The sequence below is a fragment of the Diadema setosum genome, chromosome 11, assembly GCF_964275005.1.
Source record: "Diadema setosum chromosome 11, eeDiaSeto1, whole genome shotgun sequence".
Taxonomy (NCBI): Eukaryota; Metazoa; Echinodermata; class Echinoidea; order Diadematoida; family Diadematidae; genus Diadema; species Diadema setosum.
Window position 1 is genome coordinate 1,965,319 of NC_092695.1, and position 20,208 is coordinate 1,985,526.

The window sequence follows — 20,208 nt, forward strand, 5'->3', positions numbered from 1 at the left end:
GTACGTGTTCCCTTTGTTTTTCATATGGTGTCGGGATCACGTCCAAAAACGTGGTTGAAATTAATGGTTATCTTCCATGTATTTTCATATTTCTTTCTTTTTCCAATTTTCTTTGCAATAACTCAAGAAAAATAGCCCCTATCAACCAAATATTTTGCACATGTTTAGTTAATGTTACGTACATTATTTCATGAAATAACAACTACTTGATCAGACACCATCTTGGGTATGTAAATTAGGGTCAAAGGTCATAAATGTTTCATCCTGTATCTTGGTGAATACATGTCTTATCTTTCCCATATTTTGCACACGCAAAGACCATGTTACAAGAATCATTTCACAAAATAACCACTTTTTGCTCAGATGCCATCTTAGGGGTGCAAAGTGGGGTCAAAGGTCAAATATATTTCATTCTGCATCTTTGATAGTGTATACGGAATTCGGTACCCAAGATGGCAGGTCTGACTCCTTTTTCAAAATGAGAATCCAAACATCACACGACCAATGTCCCTAATCTCAGGTGAAAACTCGAATCATTGGTCTAAAAAAAATCGGATCACCTAATTTGTCAGTCTTGACAAATTCCGAGTCTAGTTCTATTTTGTCTTACTATGATGATTATGATTGTGATGATGATTGTTATTTTTGTTATTGATATTATTGAATTGTTATTGTCGTTACTATCATCATTATCATAATCTCTGTTCATATATTATGTAGGGGAATCTTGATCTGACTGGAAAAGAGAGTACACCCAAATACTGTTGTAAGATTTTCTATTTTGGCAGCATCTGCTTCTTGTAAATATCATCTTTATGTCCGTTCTCCATCTTGATGATAATTAAGATACTAACAAGGCAGAAAAACACAGTTTTGATGAGAGCTATGAAGAGAGAAGAGATATATGTATTAGTTTATAAAGAAACAGAGATATATGAGAGAGAGAGAGAGATAGAGAGAGATGCAGAAACATATTGATGAGACCGATGAGAGAGGTAAATTTACTAGTAAAAGAGAGATATAAATGTATAATAAAGATATATATATATATATATATATATATATAATATATGATATATATATATATATATACAGAGAGACAGACAGACAGACAAAAATGTAGAAGCACATAGATTTCATGAGAGCGATAAAGAGAAAGAGATACATATACTAGTATATAAAGAGAGATACAAAGAAAAAGGGGGAGATATATAAAGGAAGAAAGAAAGAGGCAGTAACGTAGATTTGCTATCAAATTGCAATAATTTGTATAATGAAAGAAAGCTGTGTGAAGAAAGATATATAGTATATAATAGAAAGATATATGATATATAAAGATATAATACACATATGTATTTAGGCTAGAGAGAGAGAGAGAGAGGGAGTTTAAGAGGAGAAGGCAGCCGATATTGATATATTTTGTGGATGTCGAAAGAGAAAGATATTTAGAGTGAGAGATGAAGAGATTTGGAGGGAGAGATTGAGAGAGAAAAAAAGAGATGCATCTCAGATCAAGAGCTAAAATGTCTGAGCCGAGGTACTTGGATTATGTTTCCACGGAGACGTGAGTTTACTTGTAAATCATGGCAGGGCCCACTGCATATAGATAAGGGGGAGAAGAATATAGCAAGTTTTTCTTGCATCCACACGTTTGTGTACACGCCTAAATCTCATGCATCTGTGCAAAGGTCTCTGCAGAGTTGTTTCTATTAAAATTCTCTGTTTCTCGATTTGTAGCATTTTTTTTTTTGTTTTTTTTCCCAAAGTATGAATAGACTGTGATTGTGTAACAATGTAATAGATGCATGGACTTGTGGGTGTCATTCTGTTTTGAATTTCTGTTTTGATACTCTCTTAAATTTTTTTATTTATTTATTTATTTTTTTTTTGGGTTTGTTCATGATTACTTCTCCACACTCCTATGGTATATGAGTATGCAATATGCTAAGCTTAAAACAACAAATACCGTGTGTTTCATGTAATGTATAAGCTTTATATTTACTGAGACTAATTATCCTTGAATCGGGATTTCCCAACAATTTTGCAAAATTGGTTAAATTTTGGTTGAATTCACAATCACGTAGTACAGCATTTGATAAACGAATTTATGCAAGTGTACACATTATTCGTGTCAGGATAAGAGTTCATATTTTTTGTGTGTCGTTAATTTCACAAAAAGCACCCGACTCATCAGTCACTGAAGCAGTCCCATCTCACACCCAACTGGACCCCATGGAAGAACAGCTATTGCAGCTGAATATGGGCTATCCAGATGGAAAATGAAACAACAACAACAACAACACCCGACTCATGAAATTTGCAAACATAAGAACCCCCATAAAATACACTTGTGTAATACGGCGTATTCAGTATTTATCATTCCTGCCCCATCCTCGTGTATTGTAGAATTTTGAAAAAAACCAAAAAACAAACAAGTCTGCATTAGTTTGAGTGTGCATAATAATTCAGGGATTGATATATTAACTGTCTCAGTGTGCAGGATTAAGTTCCAGTTTTCCACTTTCTCTCCCCCGACTCAGTCTACACGGCTACACCAAGGTTTAAGAAAATCGTATCAAGGTTGTCCACTAAAGCCGCATCGTGAAAGGTGCTCTATTGATGTACCCACCAAGCACCTTGCAGGGTGTCTCAGATTTAATCCCTTTTGTACCCCACTGTTAATCCCGCCTTAACTCTTTATGTGCCATGGTGGAAACCCCCTGTGTGCCACATTATTCTTAGACACCAAAGCAGTTATGCTTTGAGAAAACATTCTGCTTTTTAAATCAATGTAACTTCTATTCATTTCTGTTAAAACTTCGACATGTAGTGAGCGAAGTTGTAGAGAAAATGCCAAGCCTTGCTTTGATGTAAATTGTGTGACAAATCTATGATTGTTCTGCTCTCAAATGACCAGTAGCTACATTGCTGTAAATGCATGACTTTTGCACACAAAACAGTGACCGAGACTTAGAATTCACATGTTCTTCCAGTAGGGAACACTTTTTGCTGGTCAGTCATTACATAAGATGCGATCTATGTGTGAGAGGAACGTAATCGAGACAAATGCTTTCATTGTACTGTGACATTTGGCGATTTATCGATCGGTTTGGGCGGGTTTGTGCATTTCAGCAGAATATGCGAAGCTGGCACGTGGTCGACTGAGTCAGGCGTGCGAACGTGGCACATAAAGAGTTAAGTCACATGCAGCTAAATCCCTCTTTGAAAGATTATTGGGCTTATTCTATCAAGTGTGTATTTTCTCATCCTCACAAACTGTCATCTTTTATACTTTCTATTCATCCTTTCATTCACTTATTCATTCACTTTTAGGGAGAGTTTGCCATTGAAGTGTAGTAAATTTGAGTTTTATCTTTTTTTTTTTCACAGATGTCAAAATTTAGCTAAGCATCGAGTCAACTCAATTCAGTGCACTGTTCCTCACATATCACAAAGACCCCGTTTACAGTGCGAGGCTCGGCCGTGGTTCGGCCATAGCTGAGCTCGCCTTCATTTCAGTATAAACACGCAAAAGGCCAAATGCGGGGCCAAAATTGGCCGCGCATTTGGCCACGCTCTGGAGGTGGTGCCGAGCCCGGCCTTTTCTCAGTATAAATGCAAACTGGGCCAAATGGGCGGCCAATTTTAGTCTGGCTCCCAAACCCTCTGCCCGTACTATTTCGCTATTCAGGATATTAACCCCCTCAACGTCTAAAACTAGTATAGTTTAAGATGGTTTTGTCCTGCAAAGGATTTTTCTTTCGGCAAAGGCCACGCCACGGAATCCAGTTGGCAAAGGGTCTGAAAACCAGACTACGTTTGTTTACAGGCAGAGCACCACTACGACAAAACATTGAAAGGTCTGAATTAAAAGCACGGCCGAGCCCGGCAGTGTAAACGGACAAAATTGCGGGGCTTGGCCGCGGCTAGGCCCAGCCCCGCACTGTAAACGGGGTCAAAACCTCAAAATATTTGTAACAATGGAAGAAGCATGCTCCCGTCATGATAATCCATTAACCTGTTGAGGGTGAGTCCCGAGTATACTCGGTTAGGAGTCTATGGTTGTAGGAAAATCAGCCTGTCCTCAAGGGGTTAAGAGGGAAAGAAATATGTAACCATAATTACAGTCCGTTCCCATTATAATGAACTCAGTTATGATGAAATTTCATGACAATAAAGTACAAATTCATGTCCCCAAATTAGTAGACCTATTGATATCTTCATATACTTCACTTGTTTGGCACTAAGAAAATTATGATATAATGAAAGTAAATGAAACAAAATGCAGGTTGTCAGTATGTGATCAAAGCAGATGAAAGCTAGAAAAATATGATGGAACCTGCACAAAAGCAAACTTATGTCGCTGGGAATGATGTTTAAGTATGGAGAATAACAAATGGATAACAGTTTTAAATTGGAAGTACTGTAATAAAAGAAAGAAGTAAAATCAATAGGTAAAATTGAATGTGTATTAATTGATAGGAAGAAATCACAGTGTGGGGTCTTGACAATTAACTAGCTCCTGTCTTTATTCATAATGTGTGGACATTTCAGGATCCTTACATTTTACGAATAATTACACAGTCTACTTTGGTTTGGTCTGTTGATTCTTGTGGTCAATCCCTGCCAAATCTTAATACATTTGTGAGAAGGAGAGATTATTTCTCTTGCTGATTCCCTGTGACTGTGAATACACTCTTATGCAAATACTGTGACATGCCAAACCTTGATGAGTGAGCTCGCCATTCACACAGCAATGAAAAAAGAAAGAACACCACCATGTTGTGATCTAGTGTAATAATGCTTGTGGTGCCTGTAGTTGCTGCACAGTTTGTGTGTGGTTTAAATGGACAGGCATCAGAACACTAGATAGAAATCATTTTTATAGCAAATGTGATATTTCTGTGCGAAGCTTATTTTTCCTTGCAAAAATCTTTCCACCACAATGTAACAAGCAGCTCTAAAATTGTTATCTGTGGCAATGTGGCCTATGCAATATTCATCCCTTGTAAACAACAATGCCAATCAATAAAGTACTCTTTAGCACACATTACCCAATGGCACAAAACGATTGGAATCTTGATTTCCCTTTCAGTCGAGTGATATATTTGCGTGAACTCTGATCGTTATATTTGCAGAGCAAATATTGGCCCCTCTCATGGATGCACTTAGTTTCAATTGCCCTAAACACTGGAGTGTCAAATTTAAAGCCATTAGAATCATATCATCATTTTTGCTTTGATGGCATTTAAAGTGGCGGTAATTGTGACAACTGTGGATGTTCAGAAACATTTGGAATGATCTAGTCAACAGTTGATTATATTTGTGGAGAATAATTATGTTTTGTTGATTGCATCTGTTGTCTTTGCAAGATATGAAAACATTGTGCCTAAAAACTTGATGAAATTTCAGTTTGACATCTGACAGAAATTAGCACACCATTCGTTTACATAGAAACAAAACATACAGTTGTAGTTTCAACAAAATAATGTTTGCCGAGAAATAGACATGCGCCTATTTCTTTCATAGAAAGAATCATTCCTAGTATCTGCAAACTTTTAACTTGGCGCCCTCTAGTGGTAGAAAACAGGTAAGATTTTCCATTATGCACACTTTCAAGACAGGTCTGTACAAAGTAGTCAGAATGGTGCACATAAAGAATTACAACCTCAAGAGTTAAGTCAAAAGAACCAGGCACTCGTAAACAGTGTACATGCTAATTGTACTAATGTCCATAATATGTATCATGAGTGACCTTTTTTCACATTACCTGAGTGTACTATGACTTAAAGGTTGTGTATTCCTTTTGCAAACGTCACCAAAATTTGCTTGCTGCAATCGTCTCCCAGCATTATTTCTGCAATCTTGTGGTTATACACATCGGAGTTTTATCAAAAGAGATATGAGAAATTAAGCCCATGTTACTCCAGAACACAGTCTCTTTTTATATGAAGAATGATGGTCGTAATTTTTAATTTTTGTTAGAATAAATTCACTGGAAATCTTTAGTATTGTTTCCCCTTTTATCCCTAGGATCAAAATCTGAGCAGTTTTGGGTTTTTTGTGTAGTGTCTCTTGTAACTGCAATAAAGGGAATGCATTTGTGAAGACGCAGACGTGCTTTGTACTGCTAAAACATGAACAGCACTTTAGTTAATACCTATAAGTTTTTATGTGTTGATATTCTCCTGATCATCTTTTCCTGAACACTTTACTGAGGGTCTATGAATGTGCTCGAGTCGGGAAAAAAAAATGTCATGTCAGGGTACCTGTGAATGCATCGAGGGGTTTGCCAAGTCTCTGAAGTCATTCACCGTCCCCCCGAGGGTCCCTCGCAATGTCTCAATCAGATAGGGGATCACTCGGTGACAGCTGCCTCATTCTTAGTTGCCCTCATGGAGTGGGGTGAATGAGAGCTTTGGTGTGAACGGGGTCTCTCCTTTGAATCTTGTCAAGATGTTGCATGTTTCCCACATTAGATTTCACATGTTGCAAAGTTGCAACAATCAAAGATTTTATCCAATTCATTGCATTTAATGACTCCAGTGCAATTTCATAGCAACCCCAGAAAAAAAAAAAAAGAGAGAGAGAAAAGAATAAACGGAAGAGGTAATTTTTTTGCCATTTGTTACCTTACAAATTCATATCCTGAAAATAGCCCTGACAAGGACAGAGTTCTCTCATTTCTATTGCTGCAACTGGTAATGATGATGTTAAAAAGAATGATTGTTATTCACATTCTAAACACATGACAACAAAATTATCATAACAGTAGAGAATGAAATATTATTCTGATATCAACATTGAGAAGAAAAGACACAGGAAAATGGATGCTGACAAGAAAACTTGATAAAATAATTACCACACACACAGAGAAAGACAAGGCATAAAGTACATGGATTTGTTTGACGGTTTGGTTTGGTTTGCTTAGCATTGTTTTGTTGTTTTATTTCTGCATTGGAACACAAAGAAAATTATAGATAAGAAGATATTTGAACAACATGACACATACAGGCTGTAGTGCATACATAGCTGAATATTGACACATTGTGGATACATAACTGAATATAAATTGCAGTGACAATATAATAATATAATGAAATTATGAAGCGATATATTGTTATATCCCTTACATAGAATGTTAATAACATTTCCATGTAATGATGTCATTAATCTTGTGGAAATAATAATTGAGAAACACAGGAGACCTCCGTCATACGTGGTTGCTTGATTTCATTGAGCTAAGTGATAGCAGTAGTAACCATGCATTGAAAACGCCCGGAGATGGTTGTAAATGGGAAGCCTTGATAGCCACTGTGTGAAACAGACAAGGCACCTTGCAAGCAATAATGAAATTAATAATGATAACATCTCCCGTGAAAAATGTTCGTCTTTTCTACCGAGTGCAGTCTACAGCGTTAGCGTCGCTGTCCCTGAATGCTATGCCATTATGGTAATTCACCATTGCTGGTAATTGTTATTAACTTGACTTTATTTCATTCTCCAAGGTAAAAAACAAATATTCATTACACAATTTTCAAAGGGATGATGGCATTAAAAGTTATATAAGCAAATTAAATAAAACAAGAGCATGCAGTATGATTAGGAGAAATTAAATAGTGTATTATATCAGTAAAAGCCTGTGTTGTTTGACAGGCTGGTACAGCCATATGACATTAATGGATATTTGAAACTCATTATATATATATTTTTTTTCATTAGCTTGCATATAATGTGTGCATGTTTCAGATGTGTGTGGGGGATTTTTTTAAAGCATTTTTTTAAAGCATCAGACAAAAACATGAAGCTTACACTCGGTTTTGGTCAACTATTTGCCCATCTGGCTCAAGAGGGACAGAATAGATTTTAAACAATAAACAAAAAACTTTTGTCCAAGGATGTACACAATTTGGTAGAATCTTGCTGAAGAGTACATTCACCTCTGTTCTATGCTCCAAAAATCATATGAATCACTAATAGCATATAATACACATGTGTACATGTGATGGAAAACTACCATCTATTAGGCAATGTATTCATGTATTTTGTTGCAGTGAACCCCCACCCCCGTTGTCATATATGTGGGACCCCGTGTTTGAAAAAGCCATGAGGTCATTTACCCAGTGAGGTAGCAAGATAACAAAGAACTCTTATCTTTGACAGACAATCAGATATATCTGATGAAAAAAAAAAGACTTGCAACAACCAAACAGGACAATGCCACAAACAAAGATATAAATTGCAAAAAATTATCCATCCCTGATAAAGTGCAACATATGGTGAGTAGTGGTTCAATCAACTTTCATGTCAGCGATTTACATGAATTTGCTTTTTGAGTCCTGTTCTCCTTTCGCTTCTGCATGATACCACCAATAATCAGCTTGGGTATTTTCGCAGAATTGTCGTAATTGCAGTGGCCCAGAAACGCTGCAGAGTGCACGGATTGTGCAGTCGGTGGACAAGAGAGGGAGACAAATAAGCAATGGCAGGCACCATTGACATTTACATGAGAGAATGTTTGACTTTTACACTTGCTGTGCATTGTTTGCTGATCGGCACGTGTGCTGGAGTGCTGGAAACTCAATGTCAGTGAATTGAGATACTGTACTCCTCATAATCCCCATGTTGTTACTGTGGCCTATATATCATTTGAGGCACATTACTACACCTTTGTAGTTTGTGGGCTTGCTAGACTACAACTTGGCCAAATTTTGAATTGAAGTGAATTACATTTATTGTCCATGACAGAAATTCATCGTTCACTGGTTGATATTTTTACAGAGTGCACGCATAATTCTTGTATAGCATAGAACTTCATGACATTGCAGTTATCTTACAGTGATGCAAGTTACCAAAACATGTGGTACATTAATTATTGCACAGTCAGGCACATGTAAACTTGAGACTGATGTGAAAAACATGTAAAATATGTATGAGGGAGTACTCCAAAGTGCTGTCATTGAGAAGCCCATCAAACTTGGGTCATTTCAAATACAATACTTATCATTAGATGGATTTTATGAGTTCCTGAATGCTCTTCAGAAAAGCATGGCATGTTAAATAAAGGCCCTGAGCGCTCAAAGGGATAATGGAGCAGTGCACCAGGAATATTAGGAGTGGTATAAATTGTATAAATGGTAGTCATGGTGTCATGACTATGATAGATGTAACATAACACATTCTGAGTACATGACACAATCCATGTATTTTCAATTAATTTATTTATCATTACTGTGGTCATTGGTTGAAGTCACCAACAGTGCATAAGTGTTTTTTTTTTTTTTACTAGAATCATTTCTTTAGGCGCGGTCAGACTGGCAAAAGATCGCGAAGTTTAAGATCGCGATCTTTAAGATCTCGAAGTTTTGCCAGTGTGACCGCAAACTTCCCGCGAAACTTCTCGCGAAACTTCTCGATCTGTTTGCGGGCGTTGTATCTCCGAAGCGCGAGGCCACTGTCATGTTCAGATGTGCATTGTTACATCACAATCACTAGCCATCGGACGGCGCACTCTTTCTTGCGCGCGTACGAATGGCCCAAACTTTGCGATCTTAAACGTCTCGATCTTTCGCCAGTCTGACCACGCCTTTTGATGTCTGTTCACCATACTACCATGGTAACTTCATCAACAAAGTTGAAATCAATCTTTGCGAAGTCTGCATTCAGTGTTCTTGCTTGATAGCAGATAAGCGATACATTGCCATTAGGGAAGATTTGAACCTGCATCCAGTGCTGTACATCCAAACCAACATACCAAGGGGAAATCCCTCGCACTTCTATTGAACCTTATGAGTTCTTATCTGTTTGTGTGACATTAGTTTAGGTGATGATTTATTTGGGAAGTTTGTGTCTAAGATTTCTTATGCATTTTTGTGTTGTGTGGTGTGTGAGGATAGCAAAACCTTTTTGATGATAGCATTAATAATGATACTGATAATGAAAATCATGATATTGATAATCATTATCATAAGAAATATGAATAATGATAATTGATAGTTGATAATGATAATGATAATAATAATGATAGTGACAATGATAATAATAATAATAATAATAATAATAATAATAATAATAATAATAATAATAATAATAATAATAATAATAATAATAATAATAATAATAATAATATCAATAAGAAGAAGAAGAAGAAGAAGAAAAAGGTACATACAAAATGCACACAGGCCCTGCAATTGTTATTCCTTCAGCATTGACAGACACTCATTCATATACCTACACAATGTATATCAAGTCAAACAAGTGAAAAAGCCTTGCAAAATACGTATTTACTGACTAAGACTTGAACCTAGGACTTCTTCTTTCAAAGTCTAGGGCTTATCCACTGTACCACAGGTACTCCCCCCAAGTTTTCTGTCATCTCACCCAGTCCTACTGACAATTAAAGATGCCAATCTTGATGTACCTTGGTGAGTCTACCATCACCAGGTGCCTGTGATACAAACAACCCTCCATCTCACTGCAGCTATCTAATGCAGATGGGAACATTTTGGTGCCCCTCTTCCTGCAAAACAAAAACAAATACAAGTACAAAAGAAAATGGCTTACTGTGCAGGCTTGTAATTACAACTGTTCAAATTGCGATAATTGGCTGATAATGAGAATGCTTCCTATTTGCCCAAACAGTGGGAGCCTAAATGAAGACTCCCGCACGAAAAGCGGTTTCCACATTCTAGGCCCTGGCTTTGTTTAGGTTTTTTTTTTTTCTTCTTTTTCTTAATCCAAGCTGAAGGTTATCGCAGGAATGCAGCCATGGGAATCGAGCAGAAGGATCTAGGCAAGCAATTACAGAGAGAATTGATTTTAATTCGCCATGCCAATCATGCCAAGGTTGGATATTACATGCTCGGTGGAGTTCCGATCAGCATTGTTCTGTTTTCTCAGGTACTGTACAGCATGACCCTGTGACATAGTTTTAGATTTTGGTCTTGATTAAAATTATCCATGAATTTTTTATTTTTTTTTTGGTCCCATAAGTGTATTTTGCTTTCCATATCAAACTTTGCTTATAAAAAGAAAAAAAAAGGTAAAATTTTCTATGTAAAAACAGCAGAGTTTCCACTTCGAATCAAATCATGCTGAAGGAAACTGTCATAATCTAATACAGTGTATGTCTTGAAATGGCTGCTGTGTAGGGACACTGTAGAATCGTTTTTGCAGAGTTCGGTTGAGTTTTAAATTGCAACGAAATATTCATTTCATTTTGACCTATAAGTTCCGGAGATACATTTGTGCATTGGAGCAAATACTCAGCATGTCCATGTGGTTTTCTCATTTCTTCAAGTAATAACAGTAAAGGGAGATTGTTTTCCTACAAACCAATTTTTCCCCTGTGAATTCATTTGTGAGAACACAGCTTCCCTTTCCACTTTTCAGTAGTAGCATTTCTCAGGTTATGGGACATAAAGGAACTATATAAAGCAATTATACATGTTGAGTTGTGTTGATTCATGGTACATGATCAACATCACTTATGTGGCCAAATGAGTATTTGAATGTGTCATATATTTTGTGATAGTTTTTTTTACTATTTTTCTTCAATTTACTTAGATACACCTACAACCCCCCCCCCCCAAAAAAAAAACAACTTTCAAATCAAGATTCTGCCTGTGACATCATTTGTCAAACATTGCTAAAGTTCTAAAATGATTGACAGAAGATATGGGAATGCTCCTTTCCCTAAACTGAGCAAAGCCTGCATGTTTCCATGTTACGAGTATGATTAACAAAAGATATTGCAGGATGACATGCAAGTTATGTCAGGTTTAGGGAAGGTGCATGCCAATGTCTTTTGTTAAACAGAGCATTACAAAAATGTTCTCCCATGGGCGAACATAACCAATGTTCCTCCATCACGTGACTGTGTTTAACCAGTTACTAATCGGTATTTGACGGACCCATTTAATATTACAAATTATTGATTAGACGTGAGATATGGATAGAGCATGCGCTGTTTTTTTTTTTTTTTTTTGTGTGTGTGTGTGTGTGTATGTGTGTTCCACAAAAGGGCACCCGAATAGGGTCAGCAAAATTCGAAATCGAATGAGTTGACCCTTGACTGCTAGTTAAAGGGACTGTACAGTACTGGTTGAGGTGGGGATTCATGTTTTGAACATTCCTAAGTGAGATAATGAGAAACCTCTTATGAAATATGAAAGAGCATGTAATTCTAAGAAGGATTCAACGTTTATTTGATGAAAATTGTTTTTCAAATGGCTGAGATATCCAAAAAAGTGATAATAATAAATGGCGACAGGCCACGCCTTTTATTAGGATCTCTTTGTTTCACCTTGCTTTTGGATATGTCAGCCATTTCAAAACCGATTTTCATCAAAAAAACTTTTGATACCCCTTAGAATTGCATGCTCTTTGACATCTCATAGAGTGGTTTCTTAATATCTCTCAAAACGTTAAAAGCTAAATCCTCACCTCAACCAGAACTGTACACACCCTTTAAGTCTTCATACGACTTTCATAGCAAAGCAAGTGCACTACTATGCTGGAAAAGGTAAATTAGACAAAAATACACAGTTTGATACAGAAAACAGAACACACTATATCAATAGAAGAAATTCTAATCTTTCAATCAAAGCCATTTTTCTGGTCAACATGGCACAAATAAACATGAATTTAGGCCACAAATGTAGGCACTCTTGCCTACCTTTTAGGAACTTGATATACCAGGTTCCCATATGAGTTGACGCTACTCACTGAACGGGCTAAGAGTGGGGTGGGATGTCAAACAGTTTTCCAGCAGCATTTGTTATCTTCTTGCTTGGTGAAAAAGCAAATGACAAGAAATATTCACAAACTAATTTCCTTGTGCCCCTTTCTCAGGGAATAAATTGTCATTACTCTGGAAAGGGGAAGGAGGTTAAAAAAAAAAGAAAGAAAATGATTCTGAGTCATGGAACTCCACAAATTGGAAAGAGAGGAATTCATTTCAAAGTTGAAATATTCACAGAAATTTTCCTTCAAAAATAAAGAGATTGTTGGAGACTACAGATCACCATCACAGTTTCCAGAACCCTATACCTGCACTGCAATAGAACAGACAGCATGAATTTAGTTATTATGTAATTCTTGTCATGTAATCTTTTCATATACCTCTCGCTCTTTTTTTTTCTGCATCCAAAACTTCAAATAAGCACCGATGAGAATTCTTGATTCCATTCAGTAAGTCAAACCTCCTCTCTTCCAGTGAAATCTGCTTAAGAAGGGATTAAGCTTTGCTCCCTCGTTGGTGCTTCCGAGGCCAGACAAGATTTTGTGGTTGCCTCGGTAACCATAATTCCTACCAAGGTACATGCAAAATCATCTTAGGTTTCAGGGTGTCAATGACCTCTGAATGGAGATGCAGCTCAGTAATTTCACAATAGCATTACACCTAGAACTTTAGCTTTTGTGCATTTTTGTTGTTGTTGTTGTAGTACCCAAACATCGTAAGGTTTCACATTTTATCACTGTGTTAAAATGATCTCTATGCATGTTTTTGACTGTACAAGCAAACAATGTGCATCCTGAATTGCCAAGTTACAGAAACTACCAAAACGGAGTAAGATTGAGTTAAATTGAATATTTTTTATCATGATTTTTTTTTTTAAATAAATTTACTGGACACTTAAGATAATTTGCCAGGAGTATGAGACTTAGTAACTTAATAGTTTTCACCCCCTAAACCCAAGCACTTTTTTTCCTCACTTTCAACAACAACAACAACAACAACAACAACAACAACAACAACAACAACAACAACAACAACAACAACAACAACAACAACAACAACAACAACAACAACAACAACAACAACAACAACAACAACAAAACAACAGTAACTCACTATCTTATTCTCAAAGCTTTGTTTGTTAACTAAACTTTTTACACAGATTTTTCAGTGTCAACACCACCACTTCGCAATTCTGTACAGAGTCTGGAATTTCCCTCACCACTCACCTTCACCACCCATTTATTCACTTTCCAGCAGAGGGTTTACCTGTAATGACATTGCGCGTGAATTTGCCTGATGACGTTGTTGCCTTTAATACAATGGTGGATAATTCTCAGCAGAAATCCCAGGGGGGCTGGGCAATAAAGCTGAGCTGAACTGACCAGCCCCGCTACAATAATTGCTCGCGGCTATTAAACATGGACTGACCCAAACTTGGCTGTACCTGGCTGCCAATCTTACCACCACTGTTTTCCCACCGTGCATTTCACCTAATCCATATAATAGACCGGTTCTCCCCCCTTGCATGTATTTTTTTTTATCGGAAGCGATTCCCCGCGTAGCCTTCTGTATCAACACGGATGTGTAGATATATTCCTGTTTTCGCTGCTGCCCCATTTGTCGCCGTGTGCTGATAACGAGAAGCAAGCTGCACAGTGGGTTTGTTTCTCCTGCTGGGAGACAAGTACGAGGGCTGGGGGAGAGACGATCGATAATGCAAACAAATTCATCAGTGTCCCATGCAAAGAAGATGGCAGAAAGAAAAAAAAAAAACAACAGGAGGTAAAGAAAAATTTCAGTACAGAAGTATAATACTAGTTTCGGAAGTTTTTCATTCAGTGTGGCCCCACTTCATAATAAATTTGTTATACATGATTCTGTAGTGTATGTGTGTGTGATGTGTGTGTGTGTGTGTGTGTGTTTGTGTGCTTGTATGGGATCTTGATTCTGCCTCTGTTCAAGCAATTAATACCAACCTATTTTTTCTTTCTAGTTTTGGCTTTGTAATGACATTGATTTATTTTGTATTACATTGAGTTCCTGTAATCATTGAACAATGTTTTTGAATTTTTTCTTTGTTATATTTGAAATACATCTGAGAATGGAAATGAATTTACATTTATTTATTTTTTTAGTCATTTATTTATTTCTTTCATTTCACAAATTTGTGAAATTAGTGCTGTGTCTTTAGATAAATCAGTATTAGTGTTGTAGTTTATAAAGTGCAGTGAAAAATTCAGCTCATGGAATGATGGCCGACATGGCACGATTTTGTATTGAGAAAATGAATGAGGCAGAGCAAAATAAACTTTTGTTTCTCTTTCATGCCATCTGAAATGATATTAATGATCATCTTGGATAGCAAATTTGAGAGAAAAAAATATCTTTGGCCTTCTGATATGACCTCCACCATAAAAGGTGAGTAAAATTGAATGTAAAGATCAAGCAATACCCATTCTACCAGTGAGAGTGAAACTTACAAGATGTGGCTCAGTTTTAATTGCTATATATCTCTCTTCATGACACGTGTGAATAATGAATCAAGGCCATTTAGTCATAAATCAAGGCTGGTGAATTTGACTTGAGCTTTTCAAATGCCTTTGGAGGGACTTTTGTGTGGATAAACCAAGACATGTCTTTGCCTGTTGGCATGAGTATGTCTTAACACTCGATGGAGCATTTTACTTAAAAGTCACAAGAAATGAACCATGAAGCTACGTTACCATGACTCACAGGTTTGTGGTTCTGGCAACCACCAAGCAGCCCTCGACATCTCGGCTGAGAGAAGAGTTGGGTAAGGGAAGAGAAGAGAAGGCGGAGTAGTGGTCTGTGGCCTAACGGAGTAAAATGTCTTTCCTCAATTGGGCGTGAATTAATCCACCAGCGGTGGAGGGAAAAAAGAAATGCATTACCTCAGTGCGGAGTCCAGTGCATCTCCCAACGCCAAGCGAAGCTTGCACAGACACAGCGACGCCGAGCATGCCTCAGTACGCATGCCGGCGCAATGACACGCATGCATTCACCGAGCCCCATCGGGCTGTGGCCTAAATTTTGCCATGCTCGTCATCTTTGCCCCCTTCCTTTACATTGGCCCACTTTCCCTCGCAATGGCTCTGTTGTAGCCGGACGCAATCACGTTATTACTAATCAATAAAAAGAATCTCTAGCTTGCTGTCTGCGCTGAGCCTTCGGTTATAATGTCGGGGGGGTCTGGCCTTCACGTACAAGAAAAGCTGTGCAAATTTCATTGCTAGCGCCATTTTGTCGCTGACACATTTTTCGGACAGATTGAACATGATATCGACCGTGAAATCAACTGAGTAAATATTTGGCGCTTGTTTAACAGTTTACATAGCTTTGAGCATGTCCCCCTGTGTGTGCGTGGTGGGACTTATTTGACTGTTACCAAATGGGTGCCGAGGAGACTCTGTGAGAGAGGAAACATCCAAGCAAGACACTCACAGAACGTTAGACATATAAACCAAGATTCTTACACCCCAACACATTCCTAACTCATCTATTTAGCTTTGTACCAAAGACCCGAGCATGTAAGAGGTCGCTTTCATTCACCCTTGAGACACCTTTACTTATGCTTGACTTAAAAAAGGGAAGCAGACAGCATCAATCCTGTCCTTGAGGATGGCAAAAAGTAGAGTAGACCTCTGCTTGTATCGTATTAAAGATTTTGCCGCCCCGGAGGATCGCATCAGATCACATTCGGTTGGATGGATGGAGGAACAACATCAGCACTGTTTTGTAACATGGGCCTGCATCTCTTAAAGTGGCTAGCTGAGTTCTGCTCAGTTTCCACAAACTTTAATGCCTACAATACAGGGTTGTTTCTTTGTTGTCAATAGTCAACAAGATTCTATTTGATTATCATTATTTTATAGTTTATTTTATGTTGTTTTATTATCGTTATTATTATTATTATTATTATTATTATTATTATTATTACTATTATTATTGTTGGTGTTGTTGTTATTATTGTTATTATTATTATTATTATTATTATTATTATTATTATTATTATTACTATTATTATTGTTGGTGTTGTTGTTATTATTGTTATTATTATTATTATTATTATTATTATTATTATTATTATTATCATTATTATCATTATTATTATTATTACCATTATTATCATTGATATTATTATTATTATTATTATCATCATTAGTAGTAGTAGTAGTAGTAGTAATAGTATTTTTAACTATTGTTACTATTCATCTCAAATTGATTTTAAAATGTGACATTCTTTCCCTAGTCCAAAAATTTCATTCATTCATTTGCTTTCATGCATTTATTAATCTATACTGTAAAATCAGTAAATTTTGGTGTGCATATTAGACTTGTGTCAATTTTGCGAGGCGCTAAGACACATGTACATTGTATAGTAAAATGCACATGAAAGGTTTTGTCTACACAATGCATGGAATGCCAGTGGCGATACGTGAAAGTTTCATGCCATGAAATAGGCCTCTTGCTCCAATTCTCAAAAGCTTCATGCTGCAAATGTGTCTGGTATTACAATACTGTATATACAGTGTATTCATTATTTTTATTTTATCAATCTGTGTATTGTATTTGGTGGGGTTGCATAACATGACATTTTTCACCTTCCATGAGGTAAAGAAGAAATGATAAAACATGCTCTTACACTGTCAACCTATTGCCTCAGACATACATGGTAATTTCTCATAGACTACAGATGGCACATCCAATTTCAGTAAGCAACGGGTGAGAAGTAATAACGTGTGCTTTTTTCTTTGAAATTTCAAACTCTTGTACTATATACAAGGTAATGCATTGTTGAATTAACTCATTTCACACGAAGCAAAAAACATCTCTCTCTTTTTTTTTTTTCCTTTTTTTTTTTTTGGGGGGGGGGAATTTTACGACATGATCTGATCATTCGGTGCGACTTGGGTACTTCATTACTAAACTTTCTGCAGATTCTCAATGAATTCTGATTGTGTATGGGTGCAGGAAGAAGGGGCAGTGTTGTAAGCAGGTGGACTGACAATTCAGTACACGTACGTCATAAGATGTATGGTACAGTGTCTATACATAATGTAATTCCTGAATGAAATTCTGTGGAGATTTCCTCAATATGACCGCTTGTCGATATGCTGAGAGCATGTGTCAGAGCGTTATTGAATTTGTGGCTAGATGCAAGACGTTGTCACTGTCCGACATGCTATTCTTATATCTGGGGCTATTGATCGTAATTAAGTTGATGCCACATGCATTATTGCTAATACATTGCAAGTGGGACAGGATGTCTCTTTAATAGCATGACAGGTCTTATGAAGTAAAACTCAAAACAGATCAGGTCAGACTGAATTCAGGTCATATCAAGTGGAAGCAAACAGATCGGATCAGATTAAATTCAGATTATGCGAAGTGGAAGTCAAACAGATCAGATCAGATTGAATTCAGATCAAATTCTGATCATGTCAAGTGGATGTCAAACAGATGGATCAGATTAAATTCAGATCAAATTCTGATCAAATCAAGTGGATGTCAAACAGATTGGATCAGATTAAATTCAGATCATATCAAGAGGACATCAAACAGACTGGATCACATTAAATTCAGATCATAGCGAATGTCAAACAAATCAGATCAGATTAAATTCATATCAAATTCAGATCAAATCAAGTGGAAGTCAAACAGATCAGATCAGATTGAATTTAGATCATATCAAGTAGACGTCAAATAGATCGGGTCAGATTAAATCTAGCTCATATCAAGTACAAGTCAAACAAATCGGATCAGATAGAATTCAGACCAAATGAAGATCATATCAAGCAGAATTCAAACAGAAATCTGATCATGTTAAGTTGTTGTCAAACAAATCGGATCAGATTAGATTCAGACTCTTTGCTTTCGCAAAATTTGAGAAATCAAAATGTAGGCAAACATTTCTGGTTTTATAGTTTGTTTTTTTCCAAAATTGTGTAAAATTAAGTAAAATAAGAACATTCCCTATGGAGGTACAAGGTAGACTCTATTAATTTGAGTGAAATACCATGCACCCTGCTTCTTTTAGTTGTACTAGGTGTGTATGAGGACTGTTGGCATGATACATGCCATATGTGCGAGGATACTAGTGATAAAACTCATGTCTTTCTAACATAAGGTCCCAAGTTCAAATCCTACCATTTCTCATGACTTTGCTGAAGACGTTTGATTTGATTGACAGCTGCAGCTGGAAATATTACAGATGTGTACCACCACATAATTATGTGGTAACCCAAAGTGTGATCACAAATTATTGTGTCAGTAGTGTGTGTTGTGAAACACATCTGCCATCAACTACCATCTTGCTTGCCAGTGTAGAGTTTGCAGTCCACCTTTCATATCATTTCACGTTCAATATACGCTCTCAAGTTCTGGCAGAAAGCTCAGACTCTCTAGCAATGAAAAGAAACTCAGACTCTGTAGCAATGAAAAAGAAAGAATGAGATGTCAAAGAGGAGAAAAGGGTGAGAAAAGAACCCCTATCACCCCCGAAGGTAAAAATGCAAATTGGGACACGTGAGGAGCAGGGGTGAAGCAGCAATGGATGCAAATTGGCCAGACTTGGAGGAGAGAGGGAGAGCATCTCACGGTTTGGGAGAGGGTGGTGTGCTACCGGTAATCGAGTGTGTAAATTCCGCCTCTTAATCTGATTACGGCCGACTGTGTGAGAGGACTAACAGTAGACCTCGTGGCATCAACCCCCAAGTCATCGGGGCCTCTTTTCCTTTGTACTGTCTCTGCCTCCAGCTTTACATTTTCAACAATAGCCACAGATGTTAAGGCATGTCACCTGTTGGAAGCCTTGGTGAAGGACTCTTTTTTTTTTTTTATAAAGCAGGATTCAAAAATTAGAAGGGAGTTAGAGGCTTTCTGCTGGGACTTTGTCTCCTAAAGTCTTTATCTGGGAATGTTCCCGTGACCTCTTGTTCATGATTGCTAATATCAGAATCGTGTCCATTTCATTCTTGCCAGGAAGCAGAATCCACGCAGCAAATTAATTTTAGTTGTGGTGGAAGAAATACTGAAATATGTACTCACCATCTTTAGTTTGAATATCGATAAAACACAATCTGAATATCATTTTTTTTTGTTCTCGTTGGTATTGCTCATCAAATCCTCTCGCACTCATCATGCAAGTTGAGTTTCTTCACCAAAGCTGTTATGTCTTAACCCGTTGAGGACGAGTCCCGAGTATACTCGGGCAGGTGTCTATGGGAAATGTGTGTTGGAGCAAAATCAAACAGTCCTCAACGGGTTAAAGAACAGTATTGTTTTGCTTATGCCTTTTGTGTTTAACTTCAAAACAATATCTTACTTCATGGTTTGTTTATCCATTTTGTTCTTCTTTTCAGTGGTATGCAGTGTTGTCAAACAGCCAAATGGAGACAGAGTGTCATGTCTTGTGGTGGTAAGTTTAAACCACGTCTTCTGATGAC

General features: G+C 37.1%; 1 protein-coding gene across 1 annotated transcript in view; it reads left to right on the forward strand.

The window, feature by feature from the left end:
• Positions 1 to 20,208, forward strand: part of LOC140235257 (cGMP-dependent 3',5'-cyclic phosphodiesterase-like) — a 254,211-nt gene that overhangs the window by 58,758 nt on the left and 175,245 nt on the right. The window contains 1 exon segment of the mRNA XM_072315290.1: positions 20,125 to 20,180. Within this exon segment, the coding sequence (XP_072171391.1) occupies positions 20,125 to 20,180 (56 nt within the window).